Below are 20,592 nucleotides of genomic sequence, written 5' to 3' on the forward strand. Positions count from 1 at the left end.
AGGGCTGTGAATGCTGAATCATGGAGTGTATTCAAGAATGAGATCAATAGATTTTTGGACTCTAGGGGAATCAAAGGATATGGGGATCGGGTGGGAAAGTGGAGTTGAGGTCGAAGATCAGCCATGATCTAACTGAATAGCGGAGCAGGCTCGAGGGACCATATGGCCTACTCCTGCTCCTATTTGTTATGTTCCTTGCAGGGATAATTGGAGTTGGATTGCTGTTTTGTCAGTGTACAACATTCTGAAAGCTTGAAATTTTGAAGGTGCAGCAGAGTGGAAACCCCATCTGTCCAAGCATAAGGCTGTAGACCCCACCTCAAATGGTGGGGATGCTGTCACTTACATAGGAAGGGTGGGCTGCCAGCACCTCCAAGGCTGCCCTGATCAAATACTTCTAATTGTCTTCAGCAATGAAGGGAGCCATTCTGCCTCCAGCGAAAAAGGTAACTGATGCTCAGTCTAGGTAAGGTTTGCAGCCTTTCAAAAGGCACAGGCTCATGCCATTACTCAGCTGTTGAGTGTTTCATTGAGGCCTTAAGAGCAGAATTCCCATGGTAGCCTGGAAACTCACCCAGAAATGCCCCCTTGATGAAGGGTAGCTGATGAGAGCAATCAATCTCTTCGCCTCCCTGCACCACCAGAAAATGGTAAGCACAAATAAACAAAGGAATCCCAGCAGCTAAAGGGAGGCAAGAACTGCCAGATCCAACAGGGAAGTGCTTTTCCAGCACTGCTTGTGGGCCAGGAGGAGCAGGAGTGCTTCTCCCTGGCTGCCCAAGCAAGCCTGCTGCAACCTTCCGACCACCCTGCCTCTCTTCCTTCCCCCCACCCCCCTCACCAACAATCCGTTATCTCCCCTTCCCCCCCACCCCGCGATCAGCCGTCTCCCCTCCCTGCGATCTCTCCAGTCCCCGGCTGCTGCCTTCTGCAACATGCATTCCCGCCCAGCAGCGAACAGCCTCTCAATCTGGCCGCATGGGAAATGGGAGTAAAAAAATTGTAATGCAGTCCTACTGCTAAACGCGGCATGACCTTCGCCTTCCCGGTCGTTCCAGTTTCCCAGCCGATGACAAGCTCCCTCCCCATAAATATCGGGGCCAATGTTTCTGATGCTGTGGAGCATAGTCATTTTACAAAGGAATCCCCTTCCCAATGTCATATTGCAATATGTCTACTTCATTAAATGAATAAATAAGAGGGGATCCATGGATAAAACAAATTTTACAATTAAATGGGTTTTTTTTTAAAAACATGCAGCGTGAATAAGAGCACGGGCACACTACGCCATGACCTTTTCTTTGCCCTAAATTAAATGCCGCTTTAGGGACATGATGCAACAAAATTATTTATGATTTCAATTTTCATGAAGCAGCTTTGACAACCAAATACCACAATGGTGAACAAATTGTTACTTTCAGTAGGTTCTTCCTCATTCTCAAAATGATGCTCCATACTCCATTTACACATGAATTCTTTCAATAAATTACAAAGCCAGGTGCAGACAACAAAGCAACTGCTCAACCCATACTGCAATATCAATAACCATTTATTCTGTAACATCTTGAAATTTTTTTTTTTTTTTAAGTAATCTCCCATTTGTCCATCTGGATCCAAAGTAATGGTCTCAAGTAATTTTATTTCCAATATTCTCTCCTTTGCTATTTCCCTTTCCTAAAGAGATGGTTTTTGACAGATATGGTTCCATGGGCATCAACAGTCCTCTGGTACCTCACCCAAGTTGCCATCATTCACATGAACGTAGAAAGTGTCAGGCCATTCATCTGTGGAGGGCATCACAACCAAATAAGATTCTTCCTCACTATAGGGTGAGAGTGCACATAATACATTGGGCAAACATAAATTCTGCACGTATATTTCTCGATGGCTTGGTTTGTAAACAGTTATGGATTTTCCTGCATGTCAAATACCCAGCTAAACAAAAAGAAACTGCTCAAGTCGGCAGGTACTGGATGCAAAAACACAGTCGGGTCCCTCTTAATTTCTTTAAGACAGTGTTTGGGGGCAGGGAAGTGTTTGGCCCAGCATTTCTCCTGACAAGCAAGTAGAAACTCAACATGAGAAATTATAGGCACAAACAAGAATTTAAGTTATCGCCTCCACAATTACAGATGCAAAAACATATGAATTCTGTTTCAATATAATTTTTCCTAAAAAGGCACCAAGACTGCTTATAAATCACTCAATCTGGTTCAAATCAGGCTTTCAACGATATTACTCATGTAAAAAGCATTTAATTATATAAACACATGGTGCATGCCTGTATTTTCTGAGAATTATATCCTTTCAAATTAAACACTAATTCAGATGTGTAGATTTTCCTGCAACTTTGCACCAATCACAGATGCGTATTCATTATCAACTATTCAGTTTAAGCAGCTGAATATACATTCTAGAAGACAAATGGAAAGAGGATAATTAACAGGGCTTGTACACGGTCCTTCAGTCCTTACATGTCCACTTACTAATCCAAAACCAACTAGTGCCACATACATCCTCTTGATTTATGCACTGCCAGGCAATATGCAATTGCAAGTTAAAATAATCAGAGACATTTAAAATTGGTACATAAAAGTTTTAAAAATATAAAATACTTTCACCACCATATCTATGAGTACACGTTATAAATTGGTTTCATTGTAGGTTGGATAGTTTCCTTTTGTATGCACAGTAAGCATCTGCTTTTATATAAGTGTTCTCAGACTGTTGCAGTAAGAAGTTGATATACATACCTCTCCTTCAAGTTTTAAACCTGGTATCAAACTGTTAATTGTTGAATCAAGTCACACTGTTTACAGAAATCATTAAATTTTTATTTATCACACATTAAAAAATGAACCACACTATACAAATGGTTTTTTTCGTAGCAGATAATGCAGATTACACATTTTCTAAAGGGTTCGTTCAGATTCACTAGTATGCTTTTGGAAAGTGCTGCCAACATTGCATTCATAAATTAGTTTTTTTTCCTGCTGCCCCTTACTTTCAGAGCAGTGGTGGCCATGTATAGCTGAAGTAAGGTTTTTAAATGCAGATAGGCAGTAGCATGCAACCCCTAGGTAGAAGGTTCAATTCCTTTTTTATCATTTTACTGAATTAAGGTTAGGGGTTTCTTTCGATATTTACACATTGAAATGTAGCAATCCTGAGAACAGTTCTGTAAAGTAAATGTGACTGGCTGGTGGTTTCCGCTCTCACAGTTAAAGGGAGGTCCAGCGGGCAGCAGACTGGCTGCGATGGAGTTCAAGAATGCAATCTTTTACATTCCCATCTTTATCACAAAACTAATAGCATTCTCTGTATTCAGAGCCAGTATGTCTTAGGAATGAAGTTTTTATTCGGACACTTGTATAATATTTAAGCCAAATAACTGTAAGTGTCCTTTTCCCCATCCACACGCTCCAAATACTCCTTTTCTATCAGTATGTCGATGCATTTCTGCAAAGGAAAAATTAGGTTAATTCAGTACGGTGCAAATACAATGCTTATTTTAAGAACATAAGAAATAGGAGTAGGAGTAGGCCGTATGGCCCCTCGAGCCTGCTGCGCCATTCAATAAGATCATGGCTGATCTTTGACCTCAACTCCACTTTCCCACCCAATCCCCAAATCCCTCGATTCCCCTAGAGTCCAAAAACCAATCTCTCTCAGCCTTGAACATACTCAACGACTCAGCATTCACAGCCCTCTGGGGTAGAGAATTCCAAAGAACTATAGTTCATATATAGTTTCCAACTCATTCAGAATGTTTGTACAGTAAACAAGTATTGGACAATAGGAATATGTGCAGAGATTCCAACACTCTACATTTTAATCAAAAATCTCTCGTTGGAAGGAAGGTCATTTATACTTACAACTCTCAGCTACTACTACATTGATTCACATCAGTAGATATAATTACTTTAAATGAATTCAATAGTAAAAGCTAGACTGATGTATAGCTAAGGAAATGTTGGAGTTCCTTTGGTACAAGTAGCAATTAAGATTTGCTAAAAACCTAACACATAAGGGTGTATCAATGCAAGTAGATTTTATATAACACCTTGCTGTTGCCATATAATTGCAGGGAACTCAACAACCCAGTTATACATCTCATCATCAAGTTCAACCAAGCCAATTCTTTTAAAATATTCAAAAGCAAAATACTGCCCATGCTGGAAATCTAAAATAAGAACAGAAAATGCTAGAAATACTGAGCATGCAGTTCTCACGAAGGGTCATCGACCTGAAACGTTAACTCTGTTCTTTCTCCACAGATGCTGCCTGACTTGCTGAGTATTTTCAGCATTTTCTGTTTTTATTTCTTTTAAAATATTCTTTACATTTACTTGCACAAATGAATTATTTCACTTGCCACAGGTGTGTTTCAGTGTGGTTAAGTGCAAAGTAAATGCAGTACTGCAAATGTATTTTACTACATTCTATATCACAGTCTAGCTTAACTTAGTTAACAATCTACTTGGATGACTGCTTTCCTCCAGATTTTAATAGAAGAATTGTGACCAAAAATAAAACCTCAGCTAATCAACCAGTCCAACAGTTTGCTGAAATCAAGTATCAATTGCTCAGCAATCTTAAACACAAAGACCAATTTTTTTTTTATTCGTTCATGGGATGTGGGCATCGCTGGCAAGGCCAGCATTTATTGCCCAACCCTAGTTGCCCTCGAGAAGGTGGTGGTGAGCCACCTTCTTGAACCGCTGCAGTCCATGTGGTGAAGGTTCTCCCACAGTGCAGTTAGGTAGGGAGTTCCAGGATTTTGACCCAGCGAAGATGAAGGAACGATAATATATTTCCAAGTTGGGATGTTGTGTGACTTGGAGGGGAACGTGCAGGTGGTGTTGTTCCCATGTGCCTGCTGCCCTTGTCCTTCTAAGTGGTAGAGGTCGTGGGTTTGGGAGGTGCTGTCGAAGAAGCCTTGGCGAGTTGCTGTGGTGCATCCTGTGGATGGTACACACTGCAGCCACAGTGCGCCGGTGGTGAAGGGAGTGAATGTTTAGGGTGGTGGATGGGGTGCCAATCAAGCGGGCTGCTTTGTCCTGGATGGTGTCGAGCTTCTTGAGTGTTGTTGGAGCTGCACTCATCCAGGCAAGTGGAGAGTATTCCATCACACTCCTGATTTGTGCCTTGTAGATGGTGGAAAGGCTTTGGGGAGTCAGGAGGTGAGTCACTCGCCGCAGAATACCCAGCCTCTGTCCTGCTCTTGTAGCCACAGTATTTATGTGGTTGGTCCAGTTAAGTTTCTGGTCAATGGTGACCCCCGGGATGTTGATTGTGGAAGATTCGGCGATGGTAATGCCGTTGAATGTCAAGGGGAGGTGGTTAAATTCTCTCTTGTTGGAGATGGTCATTGCCTGGCACAAATGTTACTTGCCACTTATCAGCCCAAGCCTGGATGCTGTCCAGGTCTTGCTGCATGCGGGCTCGGACTGCTTCATTATCTGAGGGGTTACGAATGGAACTGAACACTGTGCAATCATCAGCAAACATCCCCATTTCTGACCTTACGATGGAGGGAAGGTCATTGATGAAGCAGCTGAAGATGGTTGGGCCGAGGACACTGCCCTGAGGAACTCCTGCAGCAATGTCCTGGCGCTGTGATGATTGGCCTCCAACAACCACTACCATCTTCCTTTGTGCTAGGTATGACTCCAGCCACTGAAGAGTTTTCCCCCTGATTCCCATTGACTTCAATTTTACTAGGGCTGCTTGGTGCCACACTCGGTCAAATACTGCCTTGATGTCAAGGGCAGTCACTCTCACCTCACCTCTGGAATTCAGCTCTTTTGTCCATGTTTGGACCAAGGCTGTAATGAGGTCTGGAGCCAAATGGTCCTGGCAGAACCCACACTAAGCATTGGTAAGCAGGTTATTGCCGCTTGATAGCACTGTCGACGACACCTTCCATCACTTTGCTGATGATTGAGAGTCGGCTGATGGGGCGGTAATTGGTTGGATTGGATTTGTCCTGCTTTTTGTGGACAGGACATACCTGGGCAATTTTCCAACTTGTCGGGTAGATGCCCGTGTTGTAGCTGTACTGGAACAGCTTGGTTAGAGGCGCGGCTAGTTCTGGAGCACAAGTCTTCAGCACTACAGCCGGGATGTTGTCAGGGCCCATAGCCTTTGCTGTATCCAGTGCACTCAGCCGTTTCTCGATATCACATGGAGTGAATCGAATTGGCTGAAAACTGGCTTCTGTGATGGTGGGGATATCGGGAGGAGGCCGAGATGGATCATCCACTCTGCACTTCTAGCTGAAGATGGTTGCAAACGCTTCAGCCTTGTCTCTTGCACTCACGTGCTGGACTCCACCATCATTGAGGATGGGGATGTTTACAGAGCCTCCTCCTCCTGTTAGTTGTTTCATTGTCCACCACCATTCACGACTGGATGCGGCACGACTGCAGAGCTTTGATCTGATCCGTTGGTTGTGAAATCGCTTAGCTCTGTCTATAACATGCATGCTAAACAGCAGAAGCAACATGAAGTCCTGAGTTGTAGCTTCACCAGGTTGGCACCTCATTTTTAGGTGCGCCTGGTGCTGCTCTTCTACACTCCTCACTGAACCAGGGTTGATCCCCTGGCTTGTTGGTAATGGTAGAGTGAGGAATATGCCGTGCCATGAGGTTACAGATTGTGCTGGAATACAATTCTGCTGCTGCTGATGGCCCACAGCGCCTCATGGATGCCGAGTTTTGAGCTGCTAGATCTGTTCTGAATCTAGCCCATTTAGCACGGTGATAGTGCCACACAATACGTTGGATGGTGTCCTCAGTGTGAAGACGGGACTTCGTCTCAACGAGGACTGTGCGGTGGTCACTCCTACCTATACCGTCATGAACAGATGCATCTGCGACAGGTAGATTGGTGAGGACGAGGTCAAGTAGGTTTTTCCCTCGTGTTGGTTCGCTCACCACCTGCCACAGGCCCAGTCTGGCAGCTATGTCCTTCAGGACTCGGTCAGCTCGGTCAGTAGTGGCGCTACCGAGCCACTCTTGGTGATGGACGTTGAAGTCCCCCACCCAGAGTACATTCTGTATGAAACCTAACTGTGTGACCAACCAACCTTTGGAATGTTCAAAGATTGCTGTCAAAGAGAGGACTATTTTTTTAAAAAAGTAACCTTCTTACCAACATAACAATGCAAATACAATACATATTACAGCTGAGACTCTAATTTTGTTCAGCAATTATGGTCATTACCAGTCCTGAAAGGCACAGAACTATCATCATGTGAATTATCGCTAAGCACTTCAAAATTGTATTAATTCTGGGTTATAACTGGATAAGATTAAAAAAATACTATTATTGTTCATATTTGTCTTCAGTTGCAATGTATTTTTATATACTGCACTAATGTAACTGTGAAGATAAACCTCATCGCTCATGAAGTAAGTTTTACAACAGATTGCAAACATGGGTAGAAATTCAACTTGGGACCCATATGTAAATAAGTTGAGCTATCGTAGATGAGTTGAGATATGGCTGATTGATTCTAATTTGGGTAAGTGTAGGATAATGCATAATGGAACAAATGTGTGTAATATGAGTGGATACAATGACAGAGGCTGAAAGGACAATGGATTTGGGAGTGGTCAGTGATCTTACCTTGAAAAGCTTCTGGGATCAACAGATAGAAGGAGTGGGGAATTCCTGATAACAAATCATATATAGACCCTCAATGGGCCAAATGGCCTTCTTTTGCTCCAGGCTTTGTGCTCCCATGTAAACATTTATTAAATAACCAACAGTTCATCACTAAGAAATAAAACTGTCTACAAATGAGTTTGTTTCATTTCAAAGTTGCAGAACCCAATTCTTTCAATATTTTCCCAAAACATAATTTCATTTTAAAAGACATCAAAATGGGTTACATACCACTGTAGAGTTATTTAAGAAGGGGCTACAGAATTATTTATAAAAGATAGAGACTAAAAAGAGAGTAAGAAGTCAAAAGATAAAAATGGCCAATAAAGTAAAACTCTGACAATTGTAGGCAGCACCTTCAGAAGTGACAAAAGCTATTGAGGTAAACTGTTGACAACAACCAATCGAGGGCTTTTACACATCAGCAGGAGTAACAAACTGTAAATGAAGAGAACCCTTAAGCCATTGCTTACGTCTCCCCAATTACAGGCAGCCACTAATTATTTATCCATCTTTGGAATTAATAACCACATTATCTCTTGACTGGATTTCCAGTTTTCTGCTGCAAATTTATATCAATTTGGCTGCATTCAAGTTTGGCTTATGACTTTCTTCAGCTATAAGCATTGACCTGTTGATGGCTTTATTTTGCTCATGACATCAATGTTTAGCAAGCCAAATCTGTAGAGGGTGGCCAGTCTTACCGATGTAGAATTTGCAACACTTGCAAGGAGTGGAATAGATGCCAGACTTAATAATACAAGGAGTGGGATCCTTTTGTCAGGTTAGGATACTATGCATCTTGTATGGTGCCATTTATCTTATTTACTGTAAAACCCCAATAATGGCATTCAACATCTCACTAGTGCAAGGAATGATCACACAGTGACTATAGGGTATCCTCTTCTGTTAAATCCAAGCCTGATCTAGAGACAACTTCAATGTAATTTTCAAAGATGGCCTTATTTGTGATATCTAGTTGTCTGTAATGAGAGCTATCTAGCCAACGGTTAAGGATTTTGTTAACTTGCAGTTGCTGTTTCTGGAGCCCAGCTTTTATGCAAAGTAACAACTCACTTCCAGAATTTTTTTTTGTCACTTCTGAAGACACCAAATTTTGCCAAAAAAATCTTTACTTTTTAAATAGTTCTGCATCACCCATAACCCATTTTTGACACCTCTCAAATAATCCCTGCCAAGAAACCTTTAAGAACTATTTTAAGAATTTATAAAACTTACTGCAAACCATAAAAATGAACACACTGTTTAAATTTTGTTTTTCATAGAAGTCATCAATAAAAGCTATATTTTTCTTCCCAATAAGAGGTTTGCAAAGACTGCAGTAAAAGTAGGAGGGAGAAATCAATTTGTAACTTACCACCTCCACAAACATGTAAAGTATACTATACTAGTTTTTGGTTACGGAATAGTTAGTATGCATGAAAATGCAAAACTCTGATGAACCTACCTTGATGACTGGGACCCTGGGTTTGAACCTGGAGGAGAGTTGGTTCAGTACCTCTGCTAGTAACTGCTGATGTTTCAGAACTTTTCTCATCTTCATTATTCGCACAATCGCAGCCTTGGAGGAATAAAGAATATCAGGAAATGGGTGTTACACCACTAGTTCCAAGAATTAACTGTGCAGATTAGTAAGGAAACAAAACCCACATGCTATAAGATCCACTAATACTAACATTGCTATATATTTGAAAATAACCTTGAAATCTAGCCTTTTCTGTCTGAAACTTTGTCAGAGTTCCTTAGCTAGGAACAGAACAGCACAAACCTTTATAGGAAGTTAATTTTCATTACAGTATTTTAAAGCCCAAGTAAGAGGGTTACAGCAACAATCAATCATAGAATGTTATAGCACAAAAATAACTTATTTGGCCATCAAATCTGTATGCATATCTTTCGCCACATGTCCCCTAATTTAAGTCCACTCTTTCCAACAAAGTCTCCCTTTACGAAGAAAGGTGGTATAGGTTTCGCTAGCTGGTCAGGTTTCAGGGAGAAAGACTGTCCAAGAAAAGTGATTTATTTTTACCCTACTAAAAGGGTCGGCATAACAACAACAACTTGAATTTACATAGCGCCTTTAACATCCCACGCGCTTCACAGGAGCGTAATCAAACAAAATTTGACAATGAGTCAGATAAGGAGATATTAGGACAGGTGACCAAAAGCTTGGTGAAAGAGGTAGGTTTTAAGGAGTGTCTTAAAGGAGGAGAGCAGTAGAGAAGCGGAGAGGTTTATGGAGAGAATTCCAGAGCTTAGGGCCCAGACAGCTGAAGGCATGGCCGCCAATGGTGGAGCGATTAAAATCGGGGATGCGCAAGAGGCAAGAATTGGAGGAGTGCAGAGATCTCGTAGGGATGTAGGGCTGGAGGAGGTTACAGAGATAGAGAGTGGCAAAGCCATGGAGGGATTTGAAAACAAGGATGAGAATTTTAAAACTGAGGTCTTCCCGGCATTGCCAGACCGGGAGCCAATGTAGGTCAGCGAGCACAGAAGTGATAGGTGAACGGGACTTGGTGCGCGTTAGGATACGGGTAACAGAGTTTTGGATGAGCTCAAGTTTATGGAAGGTGGAAGATGGGAGGCCAGCCAGGAGAACATTGGAATAGTCGAGTTTGGAGGTAACAACGGCACGGATGAGGGTTTCAGCAGCAGATGAGCTGAGGCAGGGGCAGAGATGGGCGATGTTACAGAGGTGGAAATAGGGGGTCTTGATGACGGAGTGGATATGTGATTGGAAATTCATCTCAGGGTCAAATAGGATGCCAAGATTGTGAACGGTCTGGTTCAGCCTCTGACAATGGCCAGGGAGAGGGATGGAGTCAGTGGCTAGGGAATGTATGGTGTATGTTTATTATTTTTCTTAGTTACAAGGAGTAACTAAAGTTAAGTTATATTAATGTAAGGTTTGCTGCAAAAGTTACTCTGTACATTCACTTGCTGATTGTAAATAAAACAGCTTAACGAATAGCATCTGGCCCTGTCTCACTAAAGTGTTGATTAGTCCGTCATTCAAAAGATTCGAGACCACGTGCGAGGATCACTGTATCCAGTTTATGTAACATCTCTTTCTCCCTCCCTCCGGGTTATGCCATCATACTCAATAACTAGAGTAGCGATTGTGAGGGATGCAGCTCCACTTACTGGAAAGACTGATGAAACTAACCCGAGATAATATCTAAAGGAGACGCGAAATTTGTAACCCTTGTCAATCTTTCAAGTCTGGACTTTTCATTTGCTAAAAACCAAGCTTCAGAACCTATTTTCGTCCAGCAAAAACCTAGTTTTTACAAAAATTTGCTCTTATTTAAAATGATGCTGGGAGCCAGGGAAAAGAAGCCAAGGTAAGTAATAAGCATTGAATTTGTTTAATAAAAACATTAGGGAAAGTAGAACAGTTATGCAGCAAAAGACGAGTAAAATTTAAGTTAAGGTAAAACTGGGACAGATAAAGACTGGGGGGAAATAAGGATGACAGGTTGAGAAAAACTGTTTAAATTGTATCTTTAGCTTAAACTGAGTTTTAACTTTTAAAAAAAAAATAATCTCAGGACATGAGATCTTTTGGGTCTGCACAAACCTTTGCCCCATGGGAAAGAGAATATCTCAAGACATTTCTCCTCCCTCACCACCTGCAAAAAGGAACAGTTTCATCTTCTGTAAAAAAGCCACTTTAGTTCATTTTATGTTTTAGATAGTCATATAAATTTTAGAAAGTCATTGTACATATCCATTGTTTGTAAAATTAATGTACAATTTTTGCACAGGACTTACAGAAGGATACTGCATCCTAACCCAGCATGTTCATCAGCCAATATGTCCAACCCCCATATCCTCCAGTCTAACTACATCCCAGGGGACACAATCAATCTAATTCGACCCTCAAGAATGCACCAATCCCAGCACATACACAGCAAAGTTATTTTAGCTTTAAATGTACTTAGGGCATGCTCTAAAGACCAAGGCCAAAAGAAATCTCCTCGAATTCAGACATTTCATCTTCCTCCAATGGATAGTACCCCGATACCATTGCCTTCATTTTAGTATCTGTCAAAGTTGGAAATCCTCATTGCTGTCCATCGTTAACAGAAAGAGCTGTGTGTCAGGACCTCTTTCATTCGGAGAGGAACTATCCTCTCAGTACTTCCTAACCACAGTCTCCATATTAACTGGGTGTCAGAGAAGAAGATTTATATTGCAAAACCTTAACTTTGATCATACAAGATAGGATGATTTGTAAATGCTTAAGTCTCTTTCTTGAATCTTTCTTAAAATCACTGGAAAAATCACTATGAAGTGGTTACAGACAATACCTTCCTGCTGATGCAGAATTTAAAACTGGGATTTGCTTTAAAGCAAGAATTGGTAAAGAAAAAATTAGGGGAAATCTAAAACTAATTCTTCAACCCATATGCCAATACTAGTACTGCAAAGTGGTAACAGCAAGACAAAGGGAGAAACATAGTCAGGCAACAAATTTGTAATGATTACAGCAGTACACATAGAAGACCAAGAGACAAAAACTGGATACCAAGGGAAAAAAGACAAATGGCAAGAATGAGGGTGTGGCCCAGGCTAAATGGCCTGATTCTGTGCTGTTATGTTCTATGATAGAGGCTATCCATCAAAACAGTTCAATAATTTGATAAAATTGTACATGACTAATCTTTTCTAGAAATCATGCAACTAATATGGTAAAAACTTTTGGACTTGACAATATGGGGTACGGTTGATCAGCAGAAAGGCAAGAAAAATATCATGAATCAATATATTTATCTCAAAAAGGCCTACCTGAATCAACAACTTCCTATCTTCTTCTATGTTTTTGTGTGTGGTCTCCTGCTCTTGTTTCTGTTCAGTCTTCATCGGCACATTGATGTTCACCCTCAGCTTTTTACTATAAGAAATAGTTCAGTTTAGGAAACACGATAGCAAACATAAGCTCAACAGCTCTGGATTTTACTACGTCAACATCACTTACTTTTTGTACCCCAAGTACAGTTTGATTAATGTGTCAGGCTTCATCTCTACATCATCCACATTTGCATTTTCATCTTCCAAAACCTAATTTCAAAAAATAATTCATTAAGACAAATAATGTATTTGATTGTTTGGTGACTAATATCTTTAAATAGCAAATCAGTACTTACCAGTAGTTTGGACTTCAACAATATCTGTAAAACTTGTACCAGTATGTCCTGTAATTAATATTTAAAAATATTACTGCAATTGCAAGCTTGAAGCCATATCATTTTTCCATACTGAACAAAATAAACCAGCTATTCTGAGAGATCAAGAAATTTGATTCCTTACACCTGCTCCAGAGTACCATCAAGAACCAATTTGCTCAACTGCAATACCATAATATGACTGCTATTTTCTTCCTGACATTATTCCAAAAGTGTCACCATTTTCTGTTCTTTGTCATTGGGCTACACAGTTAACATTCCCTGTTTTTGTTGAATTGAACATCAAGGTCATTAGGATAGTTAATTCCGTCATTTCCCTGCTCTTACCATTTTGATTTGCGTGCTGTCCGTTAACTGTTGAACAGTGTAGGCATCCTCCGTGTTATACTGAAGTAGGATTGCCATCTGGAATGTGGACGCCTTTGAAAAGAAAAGTAGACTATTATATTCTAAGTATTTATTGTGAGGGGGCCCTAACAAACAACTGACTTGCCTATTACATGATGATGAGGGGAAGGAAAACTCATCATAAAGCTTGTATTATTTTTATTGCCTCTCGACGCCCCCCCCCCGCCCCGCCTCCTCCAGACAGTTTAATACTCAATAGCAAGGAATTAAATGAAAGCAAAAAAGAGTGGCTGCAGCTAAAGAAATACAATTAAATGGCATTCAATGGCTGTAAAACATCAATGTTCTGTTGACTGAATAAAACCATGCCAGCACGGTTCTAAGGATTTAGTACCTCAGTGTTACAAACGTACAGTGCATCAAACCAAATATTATTCAGTAAATTTGGTAGACATCTTTCTGGTTGCAACATCTCTGGAAAATGTGCGCAGAAAGTTTGGTGGTGGTGCTGGTAAATGTTGTTCTGTTACAGTCTTACTTACATTGTATCTTCTAGAACAGGAAACAATGGTGTGTGTGTATGTATATGTTAACTGCTAAATGGAATTTTAGGATACACAATACAGTCAGCAAGTAACTGGTGCAACGTAGCAACATATAGTTAAGAGCAGTGGTGTCAAACATCCAGTCCGCTGTGTGCTGTGCAGAATCTCCAACGCACTGCTTCTAACAGCCCAGGAGAACTGCACCTTTAAAATTTTGAGCCGCAGCAGAAGGTGCAGGACCCTTCTTTGCATATTTAAATTAATTTCAGGCAGTTGCCAGGTATACCTAAAAACAGTGAGGACCAATATGTTTTTGTACAAATGGGATTTAATATGCCCCAGTGCAGAACCTCGCACCCAGAAATTGGTATACACTGTACCTGTTTTACATCCAAAAAACAGGCAAAACATATACTAATTCTATCCCAATGTGTCCAAATAACTTTTGCTGAATATGGCCCATGCCAATGCCAAGATGCTGGATCAGGCCCATCATGTAAATTGAGTTTGACACCCCTGGTTCAGAGAATGACCATTCAAAGGAAAACAACAAACCAGCGTCAATATTTCCACAGCACCTGATTTCCAATTCCCTATACCCCTCAATAAATTACAGGTGCCATTTTCAGGTAAAGATGACAAGTTGATGAAGCCATTTTCATTTTCATGTAGAACACCCTCCACATACCGCAAAAGTGAACTGAGGTTGCCACAGGAAAAACCAAAAGCAGGACGACAACATTTATTTAAGTTGTTTTGATACCAGCAGCATAATATTACGATACTGCCCCAACGGCCTTCCGATGCTGTGTAAAAGCATCTTCCTTGAGCCATTAGTTCATTTTCTTAATGAACCCTCTGTTGCTGTTGTTTCCACATCAAACTTATTTAGGAGTCACTGAAGCATGTTCTACTTGTTCCATTTCATCTGTTGTTTATTGTAATTTCTTTGGCATTGAAGGATCATGATGAAAATAATCTAGTTTTAGGCACTGTTCAAAATGCAGTTAAGCCTTAACAGCTTTTGACAACGATAAAAAATGAGGTGTTTGTCCTGCAAACACAATGTGGTATATGCCTCAGATTCATAGCTGAGGGCACATCAGAAGACTTCAAAAATGAAACGTAATCCTGTGGGAACGTCATTTAATCCAGGAGCAAAGCTTGTTAAAAAAATGAAATTGCACCTCATTGCCCCTCAGAAAAGCTTTGATGGATGGTGTGGATCCAGAAGTGAGAGCAAAAAACATATTCCCATCTTATCAATTCATTATCAAATGCTACAGGTTCAGAAAATATGAAATAATATCAACCTGATTGGCCAAAAGGATGACTAACAAGTCATACCTTAATATTTAGGTCAGATATCCATTTTCACATAAATTGATTAGGGAGATGGGAATAGATTTTTGCTCACTGATCAAGTTCCCCAAAATCATCAAATGAACACGTACATGACTTGTAAAGGACTTTTTGTCTCCCCCCACCCTATGTCAATTTAAGGGCAGATCAGAAAGTCATATGACCAAGCATTTACCAAATTTACTAGATGGATTCGGCAAGGAAAGTTACAAGCAATTCAACTCACTCGAGTTCTGAGATGTTGACAGACTTTGTGCCTAATGGTCATCGCAGGAGAGAAACATGGTCTTTGGAATCTTCATCTTGTTTTGCTGCCTCCCAGATTCATACCCATCTTTCCCACAACTCAGTTTAAATCTCTCCAATCAAGTTTCCACAACCCCCACAGCACTGAAACAACACTAACCAAAATCATAAACATTTTTTTAAAAATTCATTTATCCCTCCTCATTGATCTCTCTATAATCTTCAACATAGTTAATGGTATTTAAGAAAGGAGGGAAAGAGAAAACAGGGAACTACAGACCTGTTAGCCTGACAGCAGTAGTAGGGAAAATGCTGGAATCTATTATAAAGGATGTGATAACAGGACACTTAGAAAATAATAGGATTTGGCAGAGTCAACATGGATTTATGAAAGGGCAATCATGTTTGACAAACCTATTGGAGTTCTTTGAGGATGTAACTAGTAGAATAGATAAGGGGGAACCAGTGGATGTGGTGTATATGGATTTTCAGAAGGCTTTCGATAAGGTCCCACACAGGAGGTTGGTGAACAAAGTTAGAGCACATGGTAATATACTGGCATGGATTGTGAATTGGTTAACAGACAGAAAACAGAGAGTAGGAACAAATGGGTCTTTTTCAGGTTGGCAGATTGTGACTAGTAGAGTACCGCAGGGATCGGTGCTTGGGTCCCAGCTATTCACAATCTAATCAATGATTTGGATGAGGGAAGCAAATGTAGTATTTCCAAGTTTGCTGATGATACAAAACTAGGTGGGAATGTGAGTTGTGAGGAGGATGCAAAGAGGCTTCAAAGAGATATAGACAGGCTGAATGAGTGGACAAGAATATGGCAGATGGAATATAATGTGGAAAAATGTGAAGTTATCCACTTTGTAGGAAAAACAGAAATGCAGAGTATTTTTTAAATGGTGAGAGATTGGGAAATGTTGATGTTCAAAGGGATCTATCTGGGTGTCCTTGTACACCAGTCACTGAAAGATAACATGCAGGTGCAGCAAGCAATTAGGAAGGCAAATGGTATAATGGCCTTTATTACAAGAGGATTTGAGTACAGGAGTAAAGATGTCTTACTGCAATTATATAGGGCCTTGGTCAGACCGCACCTGGGGTATTGTGTACAATCTTGGTCTCCTTACCTAAGAAAGGATACACTTGCCATAGAGGAAGTGCAATGAAGATTCACCAGACTGATTCATGGGATGGCGGGATTGAGGAGAGATTGAGTAGACTAGGCCTGTATTCTCTTGAGTTTAGAAGAATGAGAGGTGATCTCATTGAAACATACAAAATTCTTACAGGGCTCAATAGGGCAGATGCAGGGTTTCCCCTGACTGGGGAGTCTAGAACCAGGGGTCACAGTGTCAGAATAAGGGGTAGGCCATTTAGGACTGAGATGAGGAGAAATTTCTTCACTCAGAGGGTGGTGAATCTTTGGAATTCTCTACCCCAGAGAGCTGTGGATGCTCAGTCGCTGAGTATATTCAAAACAGAGATTGATAGATTTCTAGATAGTAACAGCATCAAGGGATATGGGAATAGTGCAGTAAAAAGGCATCAAGGTAGAAGATCAGCCACGATCTTGTTGAAAGGCGGAGCAGGCTCGAGGGGCCAGATGCCCTTCTCCTGCTCCGATTTCTTATGTATCATCTTCCTCCAACACTTCTCTGGTATCCAGCTTCATAGGACTACCCTCGCTTGGTTCCACTCTTATCTATCTGATTGTAGCCCAAGGAGCTCCAGCAATGACCTCCCTTCCTACCTGCACACTTTCACCTCCTGTTCGCATCTTTGATGTCCCATTCGACCCATAGCTGAGCATCCAATTCATATCCATAATAAAAAGACACCCTACTTCTATCTCTGTAACACTGCCCACCTCCATCCTTAACCTCAGCCTATCTGCCAATGAAATCCTAATTTATGTCAGTGTCACATCCAGACGCCAATATTTCCAACACCGTCTTGACTGGCTTCTCTTCCTCCCAACTACCATAAACTTCAGCTCATCCAAAACTCTGCTACCTATATCCTATTCCACACCAGTTCATCCACTGTATCCATCCTCCCTGATCTATATTGGATCTCCGTCCCCCAAGGGCTCAAATTTAAAATCTTACTTCTCGTGTTTAAATCTCTCCATGGCCTCATCCATGCAGACTCACTCACTGACCTTGCCACTAGTGTACTGCTTCTTCAGAAGATTCACTTTTGAAACCCTATAGCCTTGTGCAAAATTCAAAGATAACTTTGGATGCTTTACAAGAGTTGAAATTAAAGACATTTCACAAAATCTATGAAAACGTACAGAATCAGAACATTATGATATCTAAAAACTGTGCTCTTTGAACAACTAGATATTAGTGCTTGAACATGAGTTAGCTCTCAGTTACTATTTTCCTTGTCCCATCTAGATGGATCCTTGAGGATCAGCATGAGAGTTAGAAACAGATGAAGTTATGGTTAATTTTCAAACACCTGCTATAGTAGCCTGACACAGCTGTTATCCAGATCTTTAGCCACAATGCCAAGACATTTTACAATACTTCAGTTCTATTACGTAACCAGGCATGGAAGTAATGATAAAAAGCAAAAATGCTGGAAACACTCAGCAGGTCAAGCGACATCTGTGGAGAAAAGAGAGGAATTGATGTTTTGGGTGGAGACTCTGTCAAAAGTGGAGTACATTACAAGTGGACAGCATTTAAATCTGTAATATGCTCCAGCTTTGACAAAGGATCCACACTCGACATGTCAACTTCTCTGTTCTCTCCACAGATGCTGCTTGGCCCGTTAAAGAAAGATGCGGGTTCAGGGCTAGTGCAGGGAGGAAGCAGCAGCAGAAGCAGCTGAATGGATGGTCTCAATCTTAGTGACAAAGAAGTCCACGAGCTCCTCGTGTTTGTTACATAAATACATTAAAAAAACAGGCCATTCGGCCCAACCAGTCCGTGGCATTTACCTTTCACACGAACAAATAGTCCAAGTCACATTTACACACCCTGATTAATGTCTGTTGCTCAGATAACCCAATTCAAATCATATTTGCTGATTATTTTGTTTTTTCTAGAACTGTCAAAATCCATCAGGAATTGTGAAGGATTCAATAAGCTTCATAGCAAGACTTCTCCAGTTTCTGATATCCAACAACTAAACAGTTTAAAATGTTCAGAAAACACACAAAGTGCCACTGTCGGAGTAAAAGATTCTGTACTCCCACATGGTATTTCAATATCAAAAATATCTGGTGAAAACTCTTTTCAGAATGACAAATACCATAATAACTACGTTAAAGAAAACATCTTTCATAACAAAAATAGCAGGATATTTTACAAAGATGACAAGAATGTAGAATGGAGGCCTAGCCCCAGGCGTGAGATATAATTCCATCAAAACTCAAACTTATTTTCCAGAGAGCAGAAGCAATTTTACTTCTGAGTCTTCAGTCCACATTGATTCAGAATTGTTGCTAAATAAAAATAAACATGATAAATTCCCATCCTGTGGAACAGACTACCATGAAGTGCTAATTCAAACCAATGCAAGGCACTTAAAACCAGAAGCTATTCAAGCAAGTTCTTTTATTTTGGACAAATATCAAATGGAATATAATGATCTCAAGTACTGACCGCACATTCACTTTCTATATCAATGCTGCTCCAACATTAGATACACTGTTACGTAGGAGGCTGGAGCCTCCATACAATTCCCCATATCCACTGAATCCATGCCCAGATATTTCAGGGTTTTATGAAAATGTTGACAATCAACCCAAGGTAGCTGCAAACAAGAAAACCAGCTGCTTGTCAATCCCAAGCAGTTGGGTTCAAAGCAGGATTCACATAGCCTGGTAGCTTCATGCTCATTGGAAAGAATGTGAAGTCATGGAAAAAACTAAGTCCATTCAAAACCTGCAGGTTCACTTTGAAAAGCAAATCTAGAAGAGCAACAAACATGAAGAAAAGGAGCAAGAAACCTCAAAGAGAAAAGCTGCAGAGTTTGCAAATAAGCAACATAACATCATAGGGCAAACAAAGTATGTCCACACTGAATATAGCAGCAAAGAGAAGCAGGGCTAGGCCCAAACAGGACAAGACTCCTCAAGACGACAACATCTACAAATGTAAAAACCGCAGGAGAATATTTTAAAGTGAGCTAATTTGTGATTCCGACTACAGAGACTTGTTGGAGGTAAGGGTATAAGAGGCAGGGGAGAGGGATTTATGAAGACAGTTGGTAGTGGAGGAAAGAAGCCAGGATTTATCTTTCCTATCCAGGATGATCCTGGAGTAGTGAGTGATTTTGGCATTGGAGAGTGAAGCCCGATTGCACTTAATGTAGTCCAGCCAGATCCGCTCAAGTCTGCATCTCTTGAACTTGAGAGAACAAAGATGGGGATTACACCAGAGGGGGCGGCAGAGATGGGAGATAGGTATGCCTTTGCTGGAGACAAGAGTACAGGTGGAGGTTAGGGAGTGGTTGAGCAAAATTGATGGCTGCAGAAGTATTGTGGTACATGGAAAATCGACTCTAGATGTAGCTGTTTTATGCTTTTACTCCTTTTCACAGATGGTTGCTCACAAATTAGGATTCATGATTGTTGAGAACAAAGCAGTCCAGTGAATATGATGTCTGGACGGGTGATACAAGGATGCCATGCAGTAGATGCTGTGACACTATATAACTGCTTAAATTCATATTATAAAAAATTTTGCCAGGTGGATGTGGATGTGGATGCACATTTTCACAGTAAATTTAAAATTTGCGATCTAAATGCTGTATTCCACATACATTGTATACTTTCACAGCGCTGATTTCGTTAAAAAGTACATCAAATTTACAGTCACATTGGAAAGAACAAAGGCTGGAAATAGTTACAAAAGTTAAAAAATATTTACAGTGTTGCCTTTGTTAGTCAAGGTAAGAGCAATTCACCATTAGACAACTGGGAAAAACAATCCAGGCTTTCTCTACAATGCCTCACCAAATGGTGACAAAGAACAAGATCACCTATAAAAGTTAATTCAAGAATCTCAGACTCCTTTCCTCCAACTTCAAATGCCATTGATTTGGGCAGGGAGAGAGCAAGTTATCAAAGGCTCTCGTGGAATTTGGCAAATTAAGTCCTACCCAACAGATCGCTAGCTGGATTATGGCAGAAACCTTGTCTTACGAGGAAGATTCTTGCTCTTAGCCATTATTACAGCTTG

At 40.7% G+C, this 20,592-nt stretch overlaps 1 protein-coding gene across 2 annotated transcripts in view; it reads right to left on the reverse strand.

Moving 5' to 3' along the window:
* Positions 1-2,812: 2,812 nt before the first annotated feature.
* The window catches only part of cul1b (cullin 1b), a 90,886-nt gene continuing 73,106 nt past the window's right edge, over positions 2,813-20,592 (reverse strand). For both annotated transcript variants that reach the window (XM_068005657.1, XM_068005666.1), the window contains exons 17-22: positions 13,209-13,301; positions 12,843-12,890; positions 12,674-12,756; positions 12,484-12,589; positions 9,140-9,253; positions 2,813-3,459 (exon numbers count right to left, since the gene is read on the reverse strand). In XM_068005657.1, the coding sequence (XP_067861758.1) occupies positions 3,379-3,459; positions 9,140-9,253; positions 12,484-12,589; positions 12,674-12,756; positions 12,843-12,890; positions 13,209-13,301 (525 nt within the window). In that variant the 3' untranslated portion in view covers positions 2,813-3,378. The remainder of the gene's footprint in view (positions 3,460-9,139; positions 9,254-12,483; positions 12,590-12,673; positions 12,757-12,842; positions 12,891-13,208; positions 13,302-20,592) is intronic.

This window comes from Heptranchias perlo, chromosome 2, assembly GCF_035084215.1.
Source record: "Heptranchias perlo isolate sHepPer1 chromosome 2, sHepPer1.hap1, whole genome shotgun sequence".
Taxonomy (NCBI): Eukaryota; Metazoa; Chordata; class Chondrichthyes; order Hexanchiformes; family Hexanchidae; genus Heptranchias; species Heptranchias perlo.